Source organism: Sinohyriopsis cumingii, chromosome 14, assembly GCF_028554795.1.
Source record: "Sinohyriopsis cumingii isolate HCF-2022 chromosome 14, ASM2855479v2, whole genome shotgun sequence".
NCBI lineage: Eukaryota > Metazoa > Mollusca > Bivalvia > Unionida > Unionidae > Sinohyriopsis > Sinohyriopsis cumingii.
Window position 1 is genome coordinate 27,772,906 of NC_142974.1, and position 25,439 is coordinate 27,798,344.

General features: G+C 39.9%; 1 protein-coding gene across 6 annotated transcripts in view; it reads left to right on the top strand.

The window, feature by feature from the left end:
- LOC149783479 (heat shock 70 kDa protein 12A-like) overlaps positions 1-25,439 on the top strand; it is an 80,981-nt gene that overhangs the window by 18,239 nt on the left and 37,303 nt on the right. For all 6 annotated transcript variants that reach the window (XM_089931728.1, XM_089931732.1, XM_089931733.1 and 3 more), the window contains one exon: positions 9,683-9,706. In XM_089931728.1, the coding sequence (XP_089787854.1) occupies positions 9,683-9,706 (24 nt within the window). The remainder of the gene's footprint in view (positions 1-9,682; positions 9,707-25,439) is intronic.

Genomic DNA, 25,439 nt, shown 5'->3' on the forward strand with positions numbered 1-25,439 from the left:
CACCATCCGTAGATGTTTTAGACGGATTTATTAATAATTTAGTTGTATGCGACGATGTGATGCTAGATAAACAATCAAATCCAGCCAGAATATTTTCCCGAGGTAGACATAAAAATACAGACGTGATCTATGTTACTCAACGATACACACAAATTCCGAGGGTGATTAGAGACAACTGCAACATTTTAGTTGTGTTTAATGGCGTAGACACACACACACTTAGAAATATTCATCAAACTTGGTGTGGTGGTGACATGGATATAATTAAATTCAAAGATTTCTTTTCACGAGCGCAATCTACTCCGCACGGATTTATAACAATAAATTTACATGATCCAAGAACAAGATATCTTGTGGGTCTTGATAAAATCTTTTAATTAATATCAGCAGAAGGGGTGTAAATTTAATTAAAAAGATATCATTCATATAATGAACAACTGTGCGTGGCTGCGTCAAGGAAACACTAACAAATGTGATAAAAAATGTCGTGGAGAATATTGTAAAAAACATAATTATCTTATAAAGAAAAATCCTCATGCTGGTCCACGAAGTTGTGTTAGATGTAACAACGGCGTTAGAGGATTATATCAGATTTGCAAAAATTGCGGTGGAGATCGATACAGAAGTTTGATGATATATTATAAACACAGAAAGAACATAAATCCAAAAATAGAAAAACCACCATCAGAACTTGAATATTACTTGAAACATAGAACAAATTCCCATGTTTCAGATGAAGATTCCCATGATTCAGATGAGGAGAACGCGTTGAGAAATATTCATCAAACTTGATATGGTGGTAAACATTTCTTTTGCAACATGAATAGCAGCAGAGAGGGTTCGTCTACAATTCTGTTTGGGACAAACAATAATCGTAGATGTGGTATTGACCTCTATGAAGGGTCACTGTTTTTTTTTTGGTCCAAACACAAGGGTGACCACTCCCTTAAGTGGTCTGATCACCCTCTCTGCTGCTGGGACTACCGCTGCCCTCCTCGTGCCGCTGAGGGGTCCCCACCGCAATATGTAAAAATACCGGTTCCAGCAGGTTTTATACGGGTGAAGTGAAGATAGTGGTTTGGAACCAACCAAGGCGCCTCTTAACCCGAATACCGCCTCCAGTGCTCTTGCGCGAACCAGCCCCAACCGTGATTACTGATGTATGTTACACTGTTTCGGTGTGAATCAGTTCCAAAAGTTGATCCTTGGTGATACAACACGTGCAGTGTTTCATGATGAGGTCCTTATCGTAGGTAATGTGCACCTTCCCTGGTCGTAAACTTCTTTCTGCTGTTGTGCGTGAGCAACATTTTATCAGACCTGCGCCATATGACTTGTGAGAGTCAAATTAACAGCGATATCGATATTGAGAAGGTAAAATTTAACGATGGCATCATCGAGAGCTTTGCATTTTTCGCTGATAGCATGGGCGAGGTACCGTGTCTCCGAAATGTTATCCCTATTCTTAGGATTATCATAAATTTGACTAATTTTTAAAGTAGGTGCTAATCAAACACGAAGCAGAATGCCTCCGAATGACATCGGAGTTATAACTGATTTTGACGATGCTATGATTGGATAGTTATTATCGTTGCTCTGCTGTGAGTAATATTTGTCTTCGTGCGATGCCTTTGGCTTAATTCACGGTGAGTTAAAAGTTGATATGGACGTTATTTCTGAAGACGGTAGTGAAAGCTTCATCGAGTGTTTCTGGAATTTGTAATATGTTGTTAGTGATGTAGCACTGTTTTGACATTGTATATTTTTATCATCTTTAAAATAACAATGGTGGAGTTAAATCATCAGTTAGATGAGTTTATTTCGAAAAATCACGTGCAGCGAAAATCCGCCGAATGGCGCGAGCTTAAATTGGCCACAGTTTGAGGATCTGAATAAGCAACAGTTATAGGCAGCTGTTCTTTTGGCGACATCGATTCTACCGTGGGTATAAAAGTATCTCCTACTTTGTATTTCTGCGACTTTGCCGTATTTTGGGGGTCTTTATTTTTGCATATACTAAGGAAATACACCGAAAAGTTATTGGGCAGTAGCGATGTTTGGTTATGAAATTTGCATCGATGATGTCCCCAGTTTTTGATACTCCTCCGATAGTTGCATTTTGGCGAAATAGACAAAGTTTTTTACTAGAATGTAAATGTCCTTTCGTATGGCGTGCAGGAAAAATACACGATTATTATTATCTAGAGGTATTATATGGCCTCGCCATTTTCTATCATTGCGTCCCAAGTTGTACTGCTCCATGCGATTTTCAGGTGTTCGTATGGCCAGCTCTATTTTTCACCTCGCTACGATAAACCGCAATTTGGTTTGTACAATGACGAACCTCTGATAGTGGGTATAACTTATTTTTTGGGGCTTGTACGACGACCGAGTGGATTATGGTTGCGCTGACGAAAAATCGTTATTGTTTATTTTAAATAAGAGTTTAGACACGGACGTAACCGTATACACAAGAGAATACTAAAGTTTAATATAACACCAAATCCGTTTCATTTGCCATGAACGAAGCATCATGGCTTATATTGCTTTCAAAATAATGGCGCTGTACCAATATTACGTGGACCTCTACGATTATTATCGCAGAGGTATTAATTTGGCCGTGTCGAAGGTTAACGAAAGAATTCGATCAATTAGACAAGTATCCGGAAAAATGGTATTATATACAATGGCTCAGTGGAGAGGTCACCCCGTATTTACCACCTATGAAGCGACCGAGCAAAGAGAGGTTAGGCAAGTGAGAACAAAACATTTGCTCGCTACGAACGTCATGAACACAGGATACTAGCTGATAAGCAACTCTAGAAATGGTCTCAGGGCAATGATTTACCAGCATCATTTTGTATTTGAGACTCACCGAGGAATCCTTCCTGTGGGAAGTGTCGTACATCACTTGTACGGTAATACACTCAGTAATCGTCTTCAAAATTTAGAGATGGTAACCCAAAGTGTAAACAATCTTCTTGGCAATGTGGTGCAATTACTTTTAGACCTGTACGTCCTGTCATCGCCACAGATACTGGTACAGGGGATTGGAGTAAAGACTGTTCCATAGCTCAAGCAGCTAAAAAATTAGAGCCTTACAATTTCTCACTGACGGTACCACACGGTCGGCTTTTTTCCAGAAAGTTTAACACCCAAATTTATTTTCGCTATGCTTAATCCGCCTTAAACTTGTTATCATACGACTTTTTCAAACCGCATGGTCGACATCGATGTCAGATCCAACATGATAATGATATCGTCCACCATCCGTAATTCCTCGATTAAAATGGTCATGTCGAATTTACCTCATTGCATGTACGACCTGGTTTTAGTTCGAATTTTATTATAAGCGACAAAGGCGTATTTATTTGGCCTCAAATTTGGGTTCGATCTTTCTGAGCACTCTTAGAATGCGCCAGGAGTACCGGTAGGCATGTTTCAACGCGCAAACTTTCCGGTGGTAATAGCGGTAATAAGGATCTAATAATTCATTAATGTCCTCGGACGAACGACTTTCGTCCACGTGATGAAAATCGATCACCTGCCACATCCATATGTAACTTTGGTAGATTTTTCGAAAATGATCTAATGCAGATTCGGAATTTGTCTCAAGTCGGTGACAACCTTGTCCATGCAATTTTGATCTTTTATATGAGAGTCAGCTTATTTTTCTCTCATGCGAATTAACTTCTTTTGCAGTAATAGGTTTTCACGATGGCGTCAACGATACCGGACTAAGCTCTTGCATTATCACTTGAATAATTTCCTCGAGGTTTTTGACTAATCAAATTGATTCCCTGTCCTTACAACATTTAGGGACGACATATGATGGTTAATGGCCTCGTGCAATTGCTGTTGTCGTGTATCATTTATGAAGACTAACGACAATGTTAGTGTATTGTCCCGAAATTCAGAGTATGCATCAGTAAACGATGATTTAGCCACATTTCTAAAAATATAGAAAACGAGGGAAAATGTGAATTGTATTGGGAGCTCTATGATGATCGTGCCGATAATATGCTCGATTTGTTAGACCATACCCTCTCCGATTAGGTTTCCAAAAACTATTTAAACTGCTATACCTTTGCTGAAGGTATCATGCACTCCTTATGCCACATGCCACAAACCGAAATGTAGCTTGTGTAGTCAAACGTCGCATGCAATTCTGAATTAAGCAACTTTTAGTCTCTATGGTTAAGAAATATTGGTATAACTTATCGTATACGCTATTTGTTCTTTTTGCATGAGCACCAGACTCATCATCACCTGATCTACATCCAATATTGGTATCACATTCTGAGGAAAAACCTCGTAGAATAACAACTGATATAGCCGATAGCGATTATGACGATTTCTGTCATGTTATACTAAATCATGAGCAGGTTGACTCCGGAGGATAGAACGAAACAGTCAGCACCTCCGGTGCCAAGAGCACCATCGCGCACTAAGTAATATTTGCCTTATAAAGTATAGCCTCTGGATTTTTAAACGGTGTACTTTTGTTTTTCTGTACTTTGCCACCACCGCGTCCCGTGCCGGCATAGTACGCAAGCCTAAATTTGTGGAATCATGACTCATGTTCATCGACCAGGTTATGGTTTCTTAGTTCATCGGCCCATCCCTCCATGACGTAACTCCACCACTGTGCGTCTGACGAGACGCAGGGCCTGGCCGAGGAGGTAGTTTGCATGCCGTGCAAAGCCTTTCCTTTCATGTTGAAGCTGACTGTCATCGTGCCGCCAGTCATGGACAATTTAGTATTCAGCAGAGTCCCCACGTGGGACTATCTGTCAGCGGAGGATTGATAATTATTTTGCAGTCCTCTTGGATGTTCCCATCCCATATCTAAATATCCCATCATGGTATATCCGATCAAATTGACTTGCTTGAGTTCCGACCAAGTTCCACCGAAACCGATTAAATTACCAAAGTTTGTGTATGACATTATTGTGTAAGAATGAACATCATTAATTTTGATTCGCTAGAAAAAAATCAGCACACTATTTCAAAATTGATTTAATACAATCTTGGATTTGCCACTCGCCGGGTTTTGACGGACGCTTACCACTAAATTTGCATACTGTTACCGCTGAGCTCAATTGTTTTGTGTGCAGAGACATTACAACATTGTTCAATGGCAACAAATACACGTTGGTGCTTGAGCGATATTCTTCTGCGCAGTACATGCCTGAGTTGATTATTGTCATGGATGCCTAAAATCGTCACCTCGGTCGTGCACGCACTCGAATTAGTATCCATGCTAACTAATTTCATGAAAAGGCTGTATTTTGAGCAAAGCTGAATTTACATGGAGCAGGTCGCAGTGGCTCAGGTGACGAACACGTGGCGCGCCGCCATCAGTGCCAGGCAGCAAGCATTTCAGACACGTGTTTGTGACTTTTCAGAATATGGCACGACGTACGGATCAAGAAGGAAACAAAACAAATTTGTTAGAACCTTTTCATAAGCCAAATTCATGTCTGCATAAATTCGAGGCAATACCCAGAATGAGAACTCAAATCTCTCTCTCTCTCTCTCTCTCTCTCTCTCTCTCTCTCTCTGATTTAGATTTTTAACATAACTTTTAACGATTTATCAGTCATATCTCTATGATGTCTGCAATGTGGCAGTTCAAAATGATGTCTAGCACTCCGGCATCATGCCGCATCATGCCACAGACATGTAGCATGATGTCCACCCAGTCACATTATCCTGACACCAAAACGACCAGTCCTAACGCTAACCTCTTACTGCTTAGCGCCTAGCGAGGCAGCTGTTAGTACCAATTTTTGAACTCTTTTGTATGTCTCTGCCTTGGATCGAACCCACGAACATCTGCATCCAGGGCGGACGCTCTAACCACTAGTCCACCGGAGCGGTAACTCAAATGTAATTTTGAATTACACTCGGATGTACACAATGCTGATGGAGGCGTTGCAAAATCTCAGGACACAGACACAGGCACTCAAATTTCTTTAGAAGAGTTTTCAGCGCTCTACCCCATGTTTGACTTCGATGTCTCCATGAATGCGGCACGACTGAAAGATTCCTCTGCGGATATTGAAATCCGATGGACCACATATCCAGATGTTGGTAATGATCACAAGTGTTACGTGCTCGATGACGTTAGATGTTCTCAATGGAAAAATTGATGTAGTCTTGTAAATGGAAATGCTGTGCATTTCTGAAGTTGTTACCAAGACGCTCTTTGTGTAATCAAAATTCTTCGCATTTCTGGAAATATTTATATTTCTGGAAATACTTGCTTTTATAGTCATTTCTAAAGATGATCATGGTGTAAAAAATTATGTCTCTTGCGCTGTATAAAATGCCATGACGAAGACAGCGCCTGCTTCAACGTGGCCGACCTAAGAATGAGGCTCTTTTGCTTCCGTTATCGTTCCTTTGATCCAGGCTATTGGTGCTACCATTTCAGCGTCGATGTTATTGCCGATAGGCATTACAGTAGCAAAAGGAGTGCCATAATGAGTTGTCAGAGGAAGTGAGTAGGGAACATAACAGAGGATGATCACCACATTGCCACCTTTTTACACTTGCCGTGGCTTTTGCCAACCGTATAAATAGCCTTGCTATTTAATTTGCAGCAACCGTAGAATTAATAGCAGTCAGGAGTAAAACTAAAGTTGTTTATAAAAATAATAAAATGCCGTACATATACACCCCAATAGGACTAACTTTGTCCTCATTTATTTCACCCGGTCATGGTTGCTCATAAAAAGAAAAGAAAAGCATTGCGAATCGCATTTGATCGTCAGTTGTTTTTGGGATTTTCTCGCAAAAAATCCGATGCTTTCATAACAACTTGGAAAAATACATGTCGTTCTGGTTAGGCAAACAGAGGTTCATGGAGGGTTTTCAGTGGATGGATAAAACACGAAACCGTTCAAGCACACCAACGAAAAATATGGAGGTCATATACGGCGCTTAAAGGAGTTTATCCTTAAAAGTTCATGAACGATTGGAGTAAATTGGACCAGGGATGTGTACGAGGACATGTTTTCGGATAAATATTTGTTCGACTTTTCGGATTATCATAAAACGAGTAAATTTCAAGATGATTCCAATGAAAAAGTCATCGTCTGATTTTAAAACGAGATGAATTCAGTGACCATAGCAGAATTTGACCGGTTGAGGAGTAAGATGGATTCGGTCAAATTAGCAGATGGTGATTACAAGACTCGCTAAAGGAATAAAAGTTATCATCAAAATAATATCATCCTATAATCACTATCTAGCTGCTTTAGGAGGCTTTAACATGTTTAAGCAAATGAACACGATATGATCGAATTGTCATAACCTTTTACTCGTTACAAAAACACGCGATTATCGTGTTACGATGACAAACGATACAACATGGATGATGTTGTTACAAGTCTGGCATATAGTCATAAAGATTTTAGTGGAATTGTTGGACATAATGTGCCGTTGGAGCTCGAATTATTGTAACCCAAATCAGTTATCGTTGATGACGGTTATTTGGGTACGTGGGCGCCGGGGTTGGCACTAAACCGCTATTTTCACTTTGTCCACATAAAACCTGCTATAACTTGTATTTTTACATACTGTGGTGGTGGAGGTGGTGGTGATTGTGGGGGCTCAGCGGAACTGAGACGGCAGCGGTAGTCCAGAAAGAGGGATGCCGTTTCTGATACATAAGGCGTGGGGGTTATCATAACAGGGATACTCCTTATCAAAATGAACCTGTTTACGATATGGTGGCATGTGCTGTGATTGAACTAGCATTTGTACATGCCACTGGCATCTACGCATACAACACGTGAAATGGATACATCAGTTTATGATAACTTGCACATTTAGTTGTAAGTATTAAGAGTACGAGAATGCAAAACATATTGCTGTAATGAAATGTTTCATTTTGGACAGATGATCTTGATAATAAATGTTATGTAATATTGATAGGTTAGTGAATTTGTATGGGGCAAGATGAACAAGTTTATCTCGGAATAATACTGCACAACCTTTGGGAGTCTAACATTATTCTGAGAAAACAAGTTCATATTTTCCCATACAAATGCAGGAAACCTTTCTTCATATTCGTATTTTGTTATTCTCATTGAGGCTTACTTATACTACAAGAAACAAAGAAGCTGAATTTATGCTGCTTTCAAAAATAGTTTTATTGTGTACATTGCACCGTTTAGGGGCCTTTGAACTTCGTCGCGTGTTTGACTGTAGTTTCAAAAAGAATTGTCGTTATAGTCTACTTAAAATTGAAATTTAGAGAAATTGTGAATGAATGTGCATTTCAATAATTGCTCCATTTGGTCTGAAATAGACGGATGTTGCTTTTGTGTTGATCCAACTCAATTCTGCTTTTCTGATTATGATGGACTGTATTATTGGGCCAGTTTAGTGCAGTAAGGAGAATGTGATTTCAGCTGGAAATGTACTTGAAATTCAAGTACATTTTCGTGGTGTATCAAGTTTTGCAGAATACGGAATTCAGATTTGCATTGTATCAAAATAGCTACATGGGAAAAATTGTATAGGAGCTTTTGTGTGACAGTGCATTTAGCTTGCGGAAATAATACTTTGTCATTATCTTGGCTTATTGGTTCTGGGGATCTTAGTTTCCTATCAAAACCTTCAACTGCATTTTGTCTCGAGTCAAATATTTTGACAGGCTTGTTGAATGATAACCCTTGGTCTCAATATGCTTTTCTAAGTTACATTTTTACAGACCACAGAGCACTGGTCATAGTCTGAACCATTCTATTTGCATAAAGTTACGAATATTTCTCATAAATAACTATTTTTTCAATAACTGCGTCTCACGTTTGTTGTTGATATTGCGAATATCATGTTTATTTGTGTGTATGTTTGAAAGCTTCATTTCTGGCTCGTCCACATCTTTAAATTTATCATCCATACATTGAAATGGATTAAACAGCTTATTTAGTTCATTCACAAACAAATTTAATCAACCAAAACAAACACGTCTACTAGATGAGTGTACATGGTTTGCTTACAAAGTAGTTCGATATACACTTTAGTATTTTTAGGCACATGTTTTGTTCACGTGCGTGCAATATCAAGGTGTTCAGCATCGCAAAATACTGCACGATTTTGACAATGTAAAGTAGACAGAGACGAAAAATGAGCATATAATAAGAACTGATATAGGTCATTGAATAATATAAATATTGTATATCAAGGGCGTCTTTTCAATAGCTTTATATATTTCAACCTAGTGGTTAACAAGGCGCTTCAACCTTAAAAGTAGGTGAAATGATTACGTAATTTCGGTACATTTCTGCAAAAAATGTGTATGTGTTTTCAATAAATCGTATCTACATTTTTCATATGACGCCTCGTAGATTGATTTGCCTGTATCGAACTTGTAAAGCGACAGTGTATCTCGAGTTAAGCATCCTTATTGACTCACATGCATGACATAGTAATATAAAATCAGGAACCTTTATACGCACCAGTTTTTCTTCTTATAATCTTATTAACGGTGACCTCCCTATAAATCATGCATGGATAATGTTAAAGCCATATATATATATATATATATATATATATATATATATATATATTTGCGAATATGTGCATGCGTATCTATCGCTCTCTTTTGAGATGAAATAAACAAGGCTTATTTTACGTTTCTAATACAAGATTTATTATATTCTTTCAGGAAGACAGAAAGAAGAAAGAAAGGGTAAGTATTAATATGTCAGCTTTCAGTCACAAATACACAATTAAGTATCCCATAAGGCTGTTATGTGATTGTGAAAAGTGTACATTGATCAGAAACTGTTGCTTGAATTTAATTTTTCTTTTATTAGGAAGTACAAAGCTGCAAATGTATTTCTCACTCAAGTTTTCCTTCATTTGGATCAAATTTTAATTGCTCCATTTCAGTTCACAGTTGGGTATGCTAATGAGTTTCCTCAGCGCATAATGAGATACTTGTCTGTTTCAGTGAAGTAACACCTGATAAGTTTGTAATACAGGTTGAAATATGAAACAGCGAAAAGACAAAGTAAATAAGTATTACGAACTATTCAATAGTAGAAGTTCCAGATTATATTTTGAGTTTCCTCACCATTGTTGAAGTAATAATCAGCATTGTTGTATATATTTAATTTAACTTTTGTTAGTTTTAATTTTATTTATTCCAATACATGTTATTGTAATGCAACATTGTATGCTGGACTTGACCTTGTCCAAAATCTAATTCATTTCTGCTTGACCTGATTGTGTTTTCTATTTTTTGATTTTTTAATGTTCGTAAACAATTAATAATAGCTTCATTATTCTCTATGTTTATGAGCTTATTATCAGGATTATTATTCAGGTAAACAAAGAAGGAGGAAATATGTTGATGAAGGTCAGGGTTTTGTAGATTCCTAAGTACATTTTGTAGGCTATTGTGTAGTAAATAAAAATGTCTCTAGAAGATTCTAGAAGGATATTTTCCATTAGGTAAAGGTTGTTTTTAGAAAATGCTAATTGTGACTTGAGGTCAAGGATTGAAATATATTATCTTGTGACTGTGAGGACTTTACCAGACATGCCTTAACATCTAGCACTTTAAGTTGTATTATGTTGTGTCCAGTTTGGGCTTCATTTTATTTTCTTCAAATTATTCAATTCAAGTGATTATATTCTCTGGAAATGCAAAAGTGTTCTGACAAACTTCTTGGATAAAGACATTCATAGGAATTTATACTGAATTTAGACCTGGGATAATAGCTGTATGATTCAACAAGGGACTGCTGACACATAAGCCCTTCACAGACCATAATAGACACATCATCGCCTTCAATTTTCAATAACTTCGTAACTCGAGCTGAACTTCATTCAGGACGTTTTATTACTTGTACTTGTGTATTTAATTCTTGGACCGCTCCGGTGGACTAGTGGTTAGAGCGTCCGCCTCGGATGCGGGAGGTCGTGGGTTTGATCCCCAGCCGAGTCATACCAGAGACTTTAGAAATGGTACTAACAGCTGCCTCGCTTGGCGTTCAGCATTAAGAGGTTAGTGTTAGGACTGGTCGGCCTAGTGTCAGGATAATGTGACTGGGTGGGACATCATGCTACATGTCTGCGGCATGATGCCCCAGTGTTAGACATCACTATAAACTGCCACATTGCAGATGTCGTAGCGATATGACTGAAAAATTGTTAAAGTTACGTTAAAAATCAAAATCGCATCACATCACATTTAATTCTTGGATTATTTTGGGATTTAATTCGCAATACCACAAGTGCTTTTATCTCATTTTTCACTTTGTATTTTAGGGAAATACACTGTTTGTTAAATTGTACAATGCTCGTTGTCTCCACTATTTTCTATTACTTATTTTAAGAGCATAGACTGGTAACAACATGTCGGCAGTATTGCTTAGAAACGTATAAATCCCCAAGTTTATCAAAAGGTTACAATACCAATTTCTTTGATGTCAGTATCCATATAGTCATATTCTTTGCCAATCATTGTTTATTTTCACACCCTGCATCCGGGTAAATATGAAGAAGCATATATATGTGTTTGGGTAAGAAATACAATATTGTCTATTTCAGCTTTTTCCATATAACATACAACTATCACTTTTATCAGTAAGCAAAGTAGCATTTCATGGGTTATGGAATAGCGAAACTGGGTTTTGTAAATATTTACAAAATGGTCATGTTTGCTTAGTAACGAATTACACATTTATTTCAATAAACGTGTATTATGATTTAACATTGTTCGCTCATCTGCTGCTCTCCAGTGGTTGTCCAAGATTCTCCTTAAACCAAATATACTGGTCGCCATATGTAACCTATATTATGCTGGACAATGGCATGCAACTGAAAGTCAACAACCACAGAAACTAAATTCTTGACTCTCCGGTAAATACCAATTCAAGACATCTATAGCTGTTCATAAATGTTTATATTTTCAAGATATGCGTATGGGTATATGATTTACTTAATCTATATGATACTGAAATTGCAGTCATATGTGAACACAAGTTAACAAGCCATTCATCAATACCTGACACAATAGATACACAATTTACACTATATATAAATTTTGTGTGTGTATATATATATATATATATATATATATATATATATATATATATATATATATATTTGCATTCGAAATGTTTCACAAATGTGAACTAGGAAGAAAGAGAAAAATGAGTTTCTTTATCAGTTTATTAGAATTATAATTGAGACGTCACACTAAGGAAAAACAGGGTGACACAATTAATCTTTCAGTTGGGCCTCCTAATGAAAGGTTTGTAATGGACATAGTCCAAGGGAGACATCGATATTGTAATGCATGCATTATGTGTGTACTGTGTTGCAGAATATAATTAATGCAATTTATATGCATACCACTATAACTATTTATTAGCGATATCAGGCCCTAGTTACTTTTAAAGAGTGAAACGTGTAGATGTACCCAGTTATAGTTATAATGTCCACAGTCCAAAAGTGTCATTTCAAAGCGCTTACGTGACGGATGGCAAACGTTGAACATTGTAATAAATTTATTGTATTTAGTCTTACCTAATCAAGGTTTAAATCTTCATTCTTATGTATAATTTAGTCATACAACATATGTTATTCTTATGCATTCAGACAAATATCTAACGATTCAGACAAATATCTAACGTTAAGACGAGTCCTACAAGAATGAAAGAAAAACACGCATCGTTGCCAAACATGTTGCATTCATTGTCTGTAATGCTCCCAGTGGAAGATGAACTGTTTTGAAAAAATACAACCAATTCGCATTTTCCCCTGATGTTTATGTTTCATGTACTGAACAGCTTTTAGAAAAGATATCAAATGTGCAATATGCACTTAATTATTGAGAACCGCATCATTATTGTAAAATATACTATTACATCTTTTTTGGTTTCCATTATGAAAGCAGAATGGAAACCTGATTAAGTTTGTGTTATAATACAAACCTAACGAACTCATATAGATAATACATTTTTCTAAAGTTAGTTCCTATAGTAATTAAATGTGAAGTGTCTATTTTCAATAATTTACTGACATGACCCATGACCCATTCCTTGACTGACACGTCTTCTTTTGTTTCTTCGACCTACTCGTAATAATCGTTATAATGTATCGCATTTTGTGGAATATTGAAACATATGAATTTAAATACTGTGTAATATTTTCAAGAATATTCGTTTCCTTTGTTCAAATAGAAAGTGCAGATTTGAAGATTCGTCATTGTATATGCTGTAGTAACCAGCATGTTTCATGTGATGATGAAAATGTTTGTTTGTTTCTTTCTCTACGTATACTTATGCACATTATATGAACGGAAAGACGGAAAAGTTTAAATTTTGTGACACACTGCTTTTGTGGATAAGTATTTCAAATTAATCTCAAAAGTTTATAGTATTATATTCCGTTTGTAATACTTGAAAGAAATTTAAGTGGCATAGCTAACTTGTAGACTTATTTGTGTACATTTATATTTGGTTTATCAATGTACATAGACTGTAGCACTATAAAATCTATTATACAATCTATAGTGTAAGGATGTATCACATGCTCTTAACGAGACTTTCATGCGATTATACTTTTGTGGTTATATTTTAAATAAGCACACTTTACCTAAACAACTAGTGCAAGGAGCAGCAGAGGGGGCGAATCGGACATTTTGTCCAATCGTTATTTTGCTTAATTATTACTTTCTGCACTCAACGATCTAGTGTCGTCAGCGCCTGGTAAAAAAAAAACGACGACGACGCTGGGGGATCGTCCAATCGTCATTTGGTTTAATTAACACCTTCTGCGCGTCGATCCCCAGCGTCGTCAGCGTCCGGTAAGCACATCGACGATCGCGTCGATGTCATCGCCCCCTCTGCTGCTTACAATGAAAATTATTTACAACTAACCGAATATTTGGTCAAGTCCGATACGATATCGTGTCCGAGGATCATGTAAATTTATCGTTACGAATCCATGTGGGGTCGACTGAGCATGACTAAAAAAGTTTCGAAAAACATTAAAGTCCATGTCACCGCCGCACCATGTCTGCCAAATATTTCGTAGCGTGTGTGTATCAACGCCGTTGAACACAGCAAGAATATTACAGTTGTCTCTAATTACTTTTGGAATCTGAGTGTATCGTTGAGTGACATATATCACGTCAGTGTTTTTATGCCTGCCTCTGGAAAATATCCTAGCTGGGTTTTTTTGATTGTCTAACATAACATCATCGTACACGACTAGATTGTTAACGTCGCCATCAATATCATCAATACCCGGTGCATCATTGATATCTGTGATAAACTCGATGACATTTTTATTAGCGATCGCTGATGCATTCTCGTTGAAATCTTTCAACACCTCGTAGCATCGTTGATCATCTACGCTAGGAGCAACCAAATACAACTTATCCCACTTCATCCATCTCATTATTAAATTGAGTAACAATTGCGTCTTGCCGGATCCAGATGGTCCGATGATAATCATCCGGATTGAGTTTGGTAACGCTGCAACATGCTTAACTGGTTCTCTTGTTTTAGTCGCCGAAAAATCAATTATATTCATATCTCTATACATAAATTATGGATCTATATTGTGTGAAGTGTAGAGTACGTACTGGCACAAATGATATGACAACCGCTACAACAAGAAATAACAGATCGGCCCTTACTGGCAAGTGTGTACAATGCGGTACAAAGAAATTTAGATTTATTTCTATTAGACCCGGAGATGTTTTAAAAAAAAGCGAGGAGGTGACATCGCAGCCAAATTGGCAAAACTCCCCGGAACACCGTGGGCAAAGTATCCAGGAGAAAAACACCTCCCAGGATATAACTACTGTGGCCCCGGAACACGATTAGATATTAGACTCGATGATCAAAATCAGCCCAAACCCGGTGAGTATCCAATAAACGCTATCGATAAGGCGTGTCATGCTCATGATGTTGCTTACAAAAGTAGCGATCTGCAACAGCGTCATATCGCGGATGTAAAATTAATTCACGCGCTAAATGCTATTCCTGATAAATCCGTCAAAGAAAAATTGGCCTCATGGTTGGTAAAATCGGCTATGAAAGGTAAATTAATGATTGGCGCTGGTAATTAATAACAATCATCCAAGAAAAACGATGGAATCCATCTATTATTCTCCGAGAGGATACTGGAAGGGGAAGGCCGCAATTGGTAAGCTTGCAAGCGCTGCAAAAGTAACAAAGGCCACTGCGGCTAATTGGTTATCCAAACAGGCTATATGGCAAATCTATCTACCACCGCCTAAACAAATCAACTTCTCGCGCTTTGATGTCAGCGTGCCTAATGAAGTTCATCAGGCTGATATACTATTTCTGCCGCATGACAACGGTTACAAATACGCGCTAACCGTAGTTGATGTTGCGAGTCGATACAAACAAGCGGAGCCGTTAAAAACAAAGTCGGCAACTGAAGTAGCCGCTGCGTTTGAAAGAATTTATCGAAGAGGCCCTCTGCGCTGGCCAAATCTATTACAAGTTGATCCCGGTAGTGAATTTCGCGGCGCTGTTTTATCAACGCTGAAACATCATAGCGTCGCGATACGACGAGGTCATACTGCGCTACATCGTGATCAGGCAATTGTTGAACGATTCAATCGGACTCTCGCTGAACGGTTATTTGGATATCAATACGCGAAGGAATTCATCCAAGAAAAACGATCTCGTGAATGGGTTAAAAGGTTGCCAGGTGTAATTGCAGCGTTAAATAACGAGATTACCCGAGCAATCAACATGAAGCCCAGCGACGCGATTAAATACGAGTATATACCCGGAAAATCAAAAATAAATAGCGTTTCCAAGTCGATTCTTGGCGATGTCACTGTTAGATATCTATATGAACCAGGAGAGCTTGAAGGCGGTAAAAAAAGAGCTACTGATCCTATTTGGAGTGTTACCACACATAACATATCAACGATAACACGATCAACTGGTAGACCACCGATCTACAGACTGGATTCAACTGCTCCTCAGCGCGGATTTACACGCGAGCAACTACAAGTGATACCTAACGATACTCAATTGCCCCCACGTGGTCTTAACTAGCGCCGTTGCGTCTATTGCACTCAAGACAGGTCAACCTCACATTGTTTTTGACATGACCGAGACTGTTATCGATCCTATCCACGGTAAATTGGCGAGTGTCTTTATCCGAATAACGCCAACGCATTATACAATTGCAACTCGCGCAGTGATTATTCTGTTGTTGTCGTAGCGAGATTATTAATTCGGCATCAATATCAAAACGCCGCTGTTTTTTTTTATCCTGTTGGCGGTAACCCGAGAGTTTTCTATCAATGACGCTTGCATCGATGGTGACTTTGTCGCCGGCTTCGTCAGTGACTCCGTCACCGGCTCCGTCAATAACAATTCTTCGAAGCTGATTTATCCTTCGTACTCTGGACACTGCAAGATAGACTAGATTCGACCATTCGATGCGATTATCAACCATCCAAACAATTGTGTCCGTGATGGTCAGTCCCTGCGAGGAATGTATTGTTGTTGCGTATCCTAGCGTCCACGGGGATTTATCAGCACGTAGCGCGTCCTCGACGACGCTGATATCAACGAGCACAATATCATTCAGCACAAGAATTTGTTTTTTTGTCCCTGACGCTGTCGGGCCCGGGATTTCAACTTCAATGTTCTGCCGCCGTGTGTCAGCGGGTCTATAACACAACGGCACTGGGCGCGTTGGAAACTTTTCCTTATGCAACGCAAACAACCTCCGCTGAAGTGTGTCTCTGACTATCTTTCTGCTCGCTACAATTAAATCGTTTGGTCTCCATGTTTCCCAGAATTCATTTAACGGCGTTTCCGGAATCACCTCGCGGATTATTTCACATTGAATTCTATCCGGCTGTAATCTGATTAGTTTTTTAACCTCGCGCAGTTGTTCATCAAGTGCCCGGTAATCAGTATCGGTTTCTTCATAATAGTCCACAAACCCGCTCAACCAATCATGTGGACCCTCGCCGACAAATGGTGGTGGTTGGCCATGGTCCCCACACATGATTACTGCTGTATTCGCGCGCAGCAACCACTCAAGAAACATTTGTAAAGTATCTAACGAAACAGTACATATCTCATCCCAGATGATAATGTCGGGAATAAATTTTTCCCCCATTCGATCAGGAGTCCACTCACCGCCGCTGTATCGAAAAAAGCTGTGATAAGTAACGGCGTCAACATTTCGTTGTTTTATCTCTCGCGCTAGTCTATGGGTCGGTGTAAGCACGATTATACTTGCCCGCGTTCGAAATAATTCAATTGCCCGAGTCGTCTTTCCTGACCCGCCACAGCCGCTTAAATAAACCGTCTTGTGTCTACAAATTGGATCAGAACACGATGGTGCATTAGACCATTCTGATAAATTATTACCGCGTAGGTAATTGTTCTCAACGATGACATTTGCTGACGGGGAATAATCGCGTCGTATTTCATTTTTAATTCTCCATGTACCCCAACTCTCGTCCGGACTAGTAAACTCGGCTACGTTTCCCTTATACGCTACGTCAATATAAAATGAATCAACGGCTACTCTAACCGCGGTATCGGGGAATCTATTTATCATCGAGAATAAATTGATAGCGGCATAACCCAGCATAGACGCCCTCAAATGCGGATACGCGGGGCTGTCTCCATCGCCGTAGGTAACAACTGTACCCAACCTTGTTCCATTGGACAAGAAAGCTGTTTTGCAGTTCACGTATCTATTTTTCGCCACTGCGTCCTTGATTACGAAATCATATTCTGCGTCATCTATAATCAGCCGTGAGCAATATCGTTTGTAGTCGCAGTTTTTTCCACCTTGTGTGAACTTACCGATTATTCTTCTACCGAGATCTTTCGCCTCGCGGTTTCGTTGGTTAAATATCCTCCTGGACCATTCGATGATATATTCCTCGTCGGCATCAATGTTTTTTCTGGACTCGTCAATTATGCTGTCTAGACGCTCCGGTTCTGGTAACCAGACTTCAGTCTGCGCCCGGTATGATATAATCGCGTCACTGACAATCAACGAAACTAACATGCTACAATCAATCATATACCGTAGCAGCGCTATTGGCAGCCACTTCTTTTCAGCCATGTGTCTACCGATCCAAATATAACAACAGCGATGAAGTCCTGCCGCGAATTCAAATGATACTATGCGAGCGAATCCGGTTAAATCAAAATCAGGCAGTGGTCCATTAATAGCAACACGAGTCATTTCATGTCTGGGGTGTCCAAATCGTTTGAAATACTCAGCGGCGGATCCATACCCGAGAAAACTCGCTGGATAACAGGCAACCATATCAACCGAGATCATAGCGTCGCGGTTGTATTCAGTGTTCCATAATCCACCGTGATAATACTCCAAACAACTGGATTGTACATCTGGTAAAAATTCCTTGCGCGTTGGTCTCCACGCATTTTTCCTTGCTGCAACATGAGCTACAACCGATGGAATCGTAAAACAATTTGTTAGCAGTTGTTCATCATGCTCCTCAAATTCTATGGCGGTTTTTTTCATCCTGTTGTGAAATGCTTCAGTGCGATATAATTCGCCGTTTGGTCTTACAAACTGATCAAAGGTATCCGCATCGTTTTCAGCGCTGCGAAGTAACCACACTGATACAGGGTCGTTTTTACACAAGTAGGCAATAGCATCAAATAGTTTCCTCTCCGCGAGAAAACCATCCCGGAAGAATTCTTCTCCTAAAAATTCTTCGGGTATATACTTTACTGTTCTATCCCGTGGAAATATTGTGATCACGGGCGTCCATGCGTGTTCGTTATGATCAATAATTTTGATTGGGGCTCCCTTCGATTTATACTTCGATTCGTATAATACTTCACCGGTTATCGTTGTAACGGTTATTGGAAATCTCAGCGATGTTTCTAATCATGCTATGTCGCTGATGGTTGCTCCACGCTCTTTTACGGTTAGTTCCCACTGGTTGATTTTGCTACGTCGTAAATCAGTCAATTTGTTTCCTCGACACGCATTTGTAAAATGCTCTATTATTCGTTCTGCTACACAATTTATCCCGGTTGACTGTTTCATCGGTTTCAGTTTTCCGATATCAGGTTTCTTATTTAACGGGTATATTCCATAAACAACTGCTGTTTCAGGATACGCTCGTTCATAGTATGGTCTGTCAATTCCGGTTAACAACCCCGGCTTGGAGTCGCGGCTGACAATGACTGTTTTCTTGTCGCTGAGAACCGGTTCAAATTTATCACGTATGATCCAATCGCCTGATTTCACCCGGACAATGAATTTTACTCTGAAGAAATATCTTTTACCGTCAAGTTGTGATATTATCGTTGCTGCGCGGTTGTCGTTCATGGTAGCATCAACAATGCCATCAATTCGAAATGTTGACCAACTGTGAGATGCGCCATCACGCTTGAATTCATTGATACAATCGCGTATTTTATTCAACAGGGTTTTATCGTTTATTAACGCTTTTGGTGTGTCCTTGAGGACTCTATCGAGATTGAATTTAATATTTTTCCGGGGCTTAATTGCTGCCAATCTCTCAAACTCATCCATATAATTAAAACAAGTATTTAAATGAAAGAATATAGTATAATGAATAAATGCAAATGGTTGATGATTGGGTCGACAACCCCGTGCAATAAATCATGTAGAGGTGAATTCTGCGGATACCATTTACAAAGCGTTCGTAATGGTTCTCTTGGCCCTCTCCCGTGCTTGGTTTGCCACGTCGGTGTAAGAGGAAAATCACAGTTATGTATTAATTGTGGCGGAAAGCGATACAGGGAACTAAAACGCTATTATGACAAGCGAATTAAAAACGCCGTCATTGACCCTACCGCAGACTTCGTCATCAAAACCCCCCAAGACTACGTTGAAAGATTTATAATTAAACCAAATAATAAATTAGACAAGTAGCATTATTATACAAATGGACCAAGAATTTCAGCCGCATCCCCTGCTCGTCAATTACGAGACATCTCGCGACGGCATTGTTAGAAACCGGAAACTGAAGAAGCCGGTTGGTACCGTGAATAATCGGGGGTATTTGCAATTTAGTGCTGGAAAGAAGACGTATTTTGTTCACAGGGTGGTATATGAAGCGTTTAACGGATTGATCAAAGATGGCCTCGTTATTGATCACATTAATTCTAATTGTCAAGATAACAGACTGTGTAATCTGCAAGCTATCTCTCAGAGCGAAAATATTAAAAAAGGCCAAACTGGTAAGTGTTCAAATCAAGCAAGAGGTGTCAAATCGTTTAATACATCAACGCACGAGGAAAAAACATTTCACTCCATGCATGCGGCAGGAAAATATTTCGACATTTGTAGGGCCTCAGTACGATTTGTTGCAGAACGAGTATATCAAACAGCGATCTCAAAAAGAACCGGACACAGAATTCGATTTTCATATGTAAATATCAGCGAGTGACGAAGTCACCGGCGCCTATGGCGCTGACAAGGCCACCGGCGCTGACAATAAATTGTCCGTTCCGGAAGAAAACAAAGTATGAACACCTCGGAATTGATACACGGGGTTTTCATTTTTTTTTATTTAAAAACAAGATGTTTTATAAGAATAATGAATATCGAAGACATCAATAATATATTAACTGAGATTTCAAAATTAAAAAATCAAGGAATTGAATTATCTGATGGTCTCGACAGTGAAAAAATATTATCCGATTATGAGATTATTAACGAACAATCGAAACGGGGGCGTTTTACCCTGGCCCGCGAGTATTTTTTTATAAAACGATTACAACATACGATTAATGAGAACCTGTACCACAATGACGCAAATGCATTCATTGGACTATTCACTGCCGTTGAAATAATACGAAAAAAACTTGGACGTGTTTATGAACGACGCCGGGAGATTTCTAGTAAGATCAAAAACATTAGAAGGATTATAGACGAAAACTCCGGCGAGAAATTAGAAATTGCTTCGCAATTGCAATAATGGTAGGCGAATCACTTACTACTCGGCTAGCCAGAGAGCGGCTAGCAGCGCTCAAAAAGTTCATACCGTTACGAGACAGGGTCCGAGAACAACTTCAAACGCGGCAGCAACTACAAACCGATTTTACTGTTGGAAGCGAACAACTCTTTGCCCCGGTAACTAAAGCGACCAAAGATGTTACGGCGGCAACTGTGCCCGTCCTCGATGCGCTTGAAAAGATAGCGGCTCAGACCGAACAAACAAAAAGGTCTTTAGAAACACTTCCTGCAAAAATAGCGGCTGCTACAACACGGAGGCCACCACCACTCGCTATAACCGAACCACAAGAACCTTATGTTACAATGGCCGATGAAGAAGAACTAGGCGCCACCGCAAGAGAACCAGAAGAAGAAATACCAGAAGAAGAAATACCGGAAGAAAAAGAGGGGAATATACCCCGTATTGTACTCAAGAAGAGCACAATAGATGAAATTAGAGGCTTCAGCAACAGGGAAGAATTAATTAATTTTGCTGCCAACAATTTTGCTAAGAGCATACGAGATAAGAAGCATATCAATAGCGGTTACGAGAAAAATATAAAGTCGTTAAAGGACTGGGCAAGAATAGTGTATTTAGCGAGTAAACATAAAGAAGCATTACCACATCGTGGTGATCCCGATTACGATGAATTCCACAAGGAAGTTAAGAGTATAACACCAAAAAAAGGAAAAGGATACCCTGTTGGTAAAGAATCCTACGGCGTTACCTGTCCTGGTAGTGTTCTCAGTGATATATCACGGCTAGAGGTACTAATTGGAGGAAAACGAGCCGGAAATAACTCTCCGGAAATAATCAATGAAGCCGCTGATATTTGCAAGCGGTTATTTGCAGGCGGTATTATGGACATTAATGCATATCGAACGCTCATAGACGAACTCGTGGATGATTAATTGGAAAACTGGTGTTTTTAATAAGGATGATCATACACTACAACCATGATAAACCAGTACTCGTCTACGTGGTAAACTCGCGATTGCCTGTTTACCGCGCGTACTATGGAGATGGTCTCGGTAGCACCATTGCGGGGTTATTTACAAGAATGGCTCCAAAAGTGGCGCCGTTAGCCAAACAATTAGGAATGAAGGCTATTGATGTTATTCGTGATAAGGGAATCGGCGCTATTGGAGATGTTGCCGGAAGGGCGTTTTCTGCCGCACGAGACAAACTAATGTCATTGGTGAAATCCAGGAGAAAAAAACAGAAACCACCGGTAATGCCATCAACGACAGTGATGCCTGCAAATGTCAGTAAAGTAATAAATAACGCCGTGGAAGAAAAACTAGAGTCGTTGGCGACGACTCAGTCGTTGGCGACGAAGCCATCAATGGCTGAGCCATCCGCCGATGCGGCAACCAACGCGCTCATGAACGCGATAGCGGGAAGTGGTTTAAATTCAAAGAATTTACGACGAAAAAATCGCAATTGAAAACATCAACATGATAAATAATAAAATGTTTGCGCGAACCGCTGATCCCGCGTTTGATATGGACGCCCCAGTGCGCAGGGATGATTCTGTCCGTGATTATCAATTTTATTCTTATTATGCAGCGCAACCCGACCTACGATCGCGAATTGAACTTCAAGTCCAAGATACCAGTAAATATTTTTTGCCGTGTGAAGCGTTTATCGAAATCGAGGGAGAACTCGTGACAAATGCCGCCGATAATGCACCATACGCAGATGACCATCGTGTTCGAGTTGGCTTCGTCAACAACGGTATCATGGCGTTATTTGAGAGCGCCAGATATCTTATTGACGGGCGAGAAATTGAATCAATAGAACGCGAGGTTGATGTTGCAACAACGATAATTGGGTTGGCGAGATACTCGGATGATTATACAAGATCGGCGGGCCCATCTATGATGTTTTCGAAGGACACCACCAATAACGCTGACCATATTCAGTACATCAACGTGCTAGTGGAAAAAGATACCGCAGTTGACCAGGTTGAAGCAAATAACCCAGACCGCAGAGTAAAACCAGTCGCTAATTTCAATATTATAAAAAGCACCAACAATGATTACAATCTAGGATTCGCAGCACGAGTAGGAATGTTGCAAGGACCACGCCGACAGTTTTCATGCGCGATTCCACTCCATCACATATTCGGATTCTGCAGAAATGTCAGAAAAGTTGTCTATGGGGCTAAGCATACAATCGCGCTGACGCGAAGGGGCGATGATAACAATGCAATATGGCGTGCTGCTGGCGTCGCTGCCGGTAAAGTCGTTTTAACTAAAATGGCATTGTGGATGCCGGTGCTGACTCCATCAGTTACCACGGAAGCACGATTGTTAGCATTTATGGAACAGGGAGGGAAATCGTTGTTGAGTTGGCTAGCGGTAACAACTGATGCTAAAGAGGATAACGTCGCCGATACGTTTACATGGCACCTGGCGTCAAAACAGGGTGTTTCAGCCCCGCGTCATATATTCATAGCGCTGCAGAATAGGGAACGATTGGGTAGTCAAGAACGCAGCCATATGATATTTGATCAATTAGGAGTCAGGGATGTTTCGCTGAGAATAAACGGACAACAGGAACCATCCGAGGATATACAGCTTAATTACGGCGACAACCATATCGCACGTGTGTATCATCGATTGCTGTCGTATATGGGTCGTGATCAAAACGTCGACACTGGTTTGCAAATATCACAACTTGATTTTAAAAACCTGTATCCGATTTATTATTTTTCGCTGGAACATCTTGATTTAACGAGACAATCCGTCGTTGATATACACTTCCGAGCTCGTATAGCCCCGGGTGGTGTTAATTATAGAGCGGTTGCTGTCATTCTCAGCGATAAATCAATGCTGCTAGAAGGCGTTGGTGGACGAATGAGAATCGTTGATGCGCCAGTGGAAAACATGTAATTGAAAGCATAAACGCGTTTACAATAAAATGTCGTATAGTGTCGTCAGTGTAGAGTTGACTGATGGTCAAGTCAAGAAATTACGATCAAAGTCGGCTAAACAATGCGGGACCACAATAACGCTGAAGCCGTCACAGATGGCGGGTGGTAATCATAAGATATCGTTGACGGCGCGTCAAATAAAACATTTCAATGATGCGATGAAGAATAAAAAGGGTGTTCAAATAGATTTTTCATCCGCAGCAATTAAAAACATGGAAAAGACCGGTGGGATATTTCCGCTGTTAGCTGCGATTCCAGCGTTGATTGCCGCGGCCGCACCAGCAGTGGCTAAGGCGGCGGCGTTGGGGGCCGTTGGTACCGCGGCGGGGATGGCATTGAAGAAGGCAACCGGGAAAGGCTACAAAAAAAAACGACCCGTGGCCGGAAAGGGTCTAAGACTACCGGGAACCCCGTATTCATGGTACTCGGGAAAGGGTCTAAGACTACCGGGAACCGTTTAATGACTCCAATGTCTAATTTTGATTTAATAGACGCCGCAAACGCGCTAGCGATAAAAAACTTCAGAGGTGTTTTTATGAGGGATCAATTACCGGCGGCCCCAAGGAATACTGAAACAGGCATAATTAACCTCGATGGGTCCTCCGGAGCGGGAACTCATTGGGTTGCATACGCGATTGATCCGCGTGCGATCGTCTATTTTGATTCATACGGGTTAGCCCCGCCGAAAGAGTTCATGCGGTATATCCGGGCGTGTTCAGCCCGGGCGTGTTCGGCCCGGGTTTTTTATTCCACGCTGCCAACACAGCGATTAAGTGACCCACCGATATGTGGCCGTGAGGTATTAAACGTACTTGCGGCGATTTCATCATCGCGGAAACCACCTCATGTGGTTGTAAACGAATACACTAGTGGGGTCGTAGAAGCTCAACGGATTTTAGAGAATAACATTTACAATAATAATGATTGATATTTGGGGACGACCGGTTTCGGCGCTGAAAAAGCCCACGGAAACGCCCGCCACCGATGACATAAAAAAACTAATTGAGGATGAAATCGCTGATACGTTGAATTTAACCAGTGTTGACCCAGATGAAATAGTTGTATTTCAAGACCGCCAGGGTAAATTGAAATCCGGTAATGTGTCACTGAATGACGTTTTAATACGACAGCGCGATGCCGCCGAGGACACTATCGCGCTGTATACCAGCGACGGACGACTCAAACCGGGTGAATCCATCTTGACGATAAATGGAAAAATAAGTACACTTGGCGACAATTATATAACCATGTCGGATTCGTTAAAAAATTTGTATAATAAATTTAACATACAAGCAATTCAGTTCGAGGGGGTACAAGTATCTGTCACCGGTATGCAATTCATTATCAATAGTTTTTTTGGAACCACGACGATAACCGAACCAAATCTTGAAACAATAAGAAATGCTATTTTGGAGTTTACGGCGATGTCAGCCAATTTATCCTTGTTACGAAAAAATGTTAACAAGATTGATAACGCCGTTGATAAATTCTTTGGTAAAA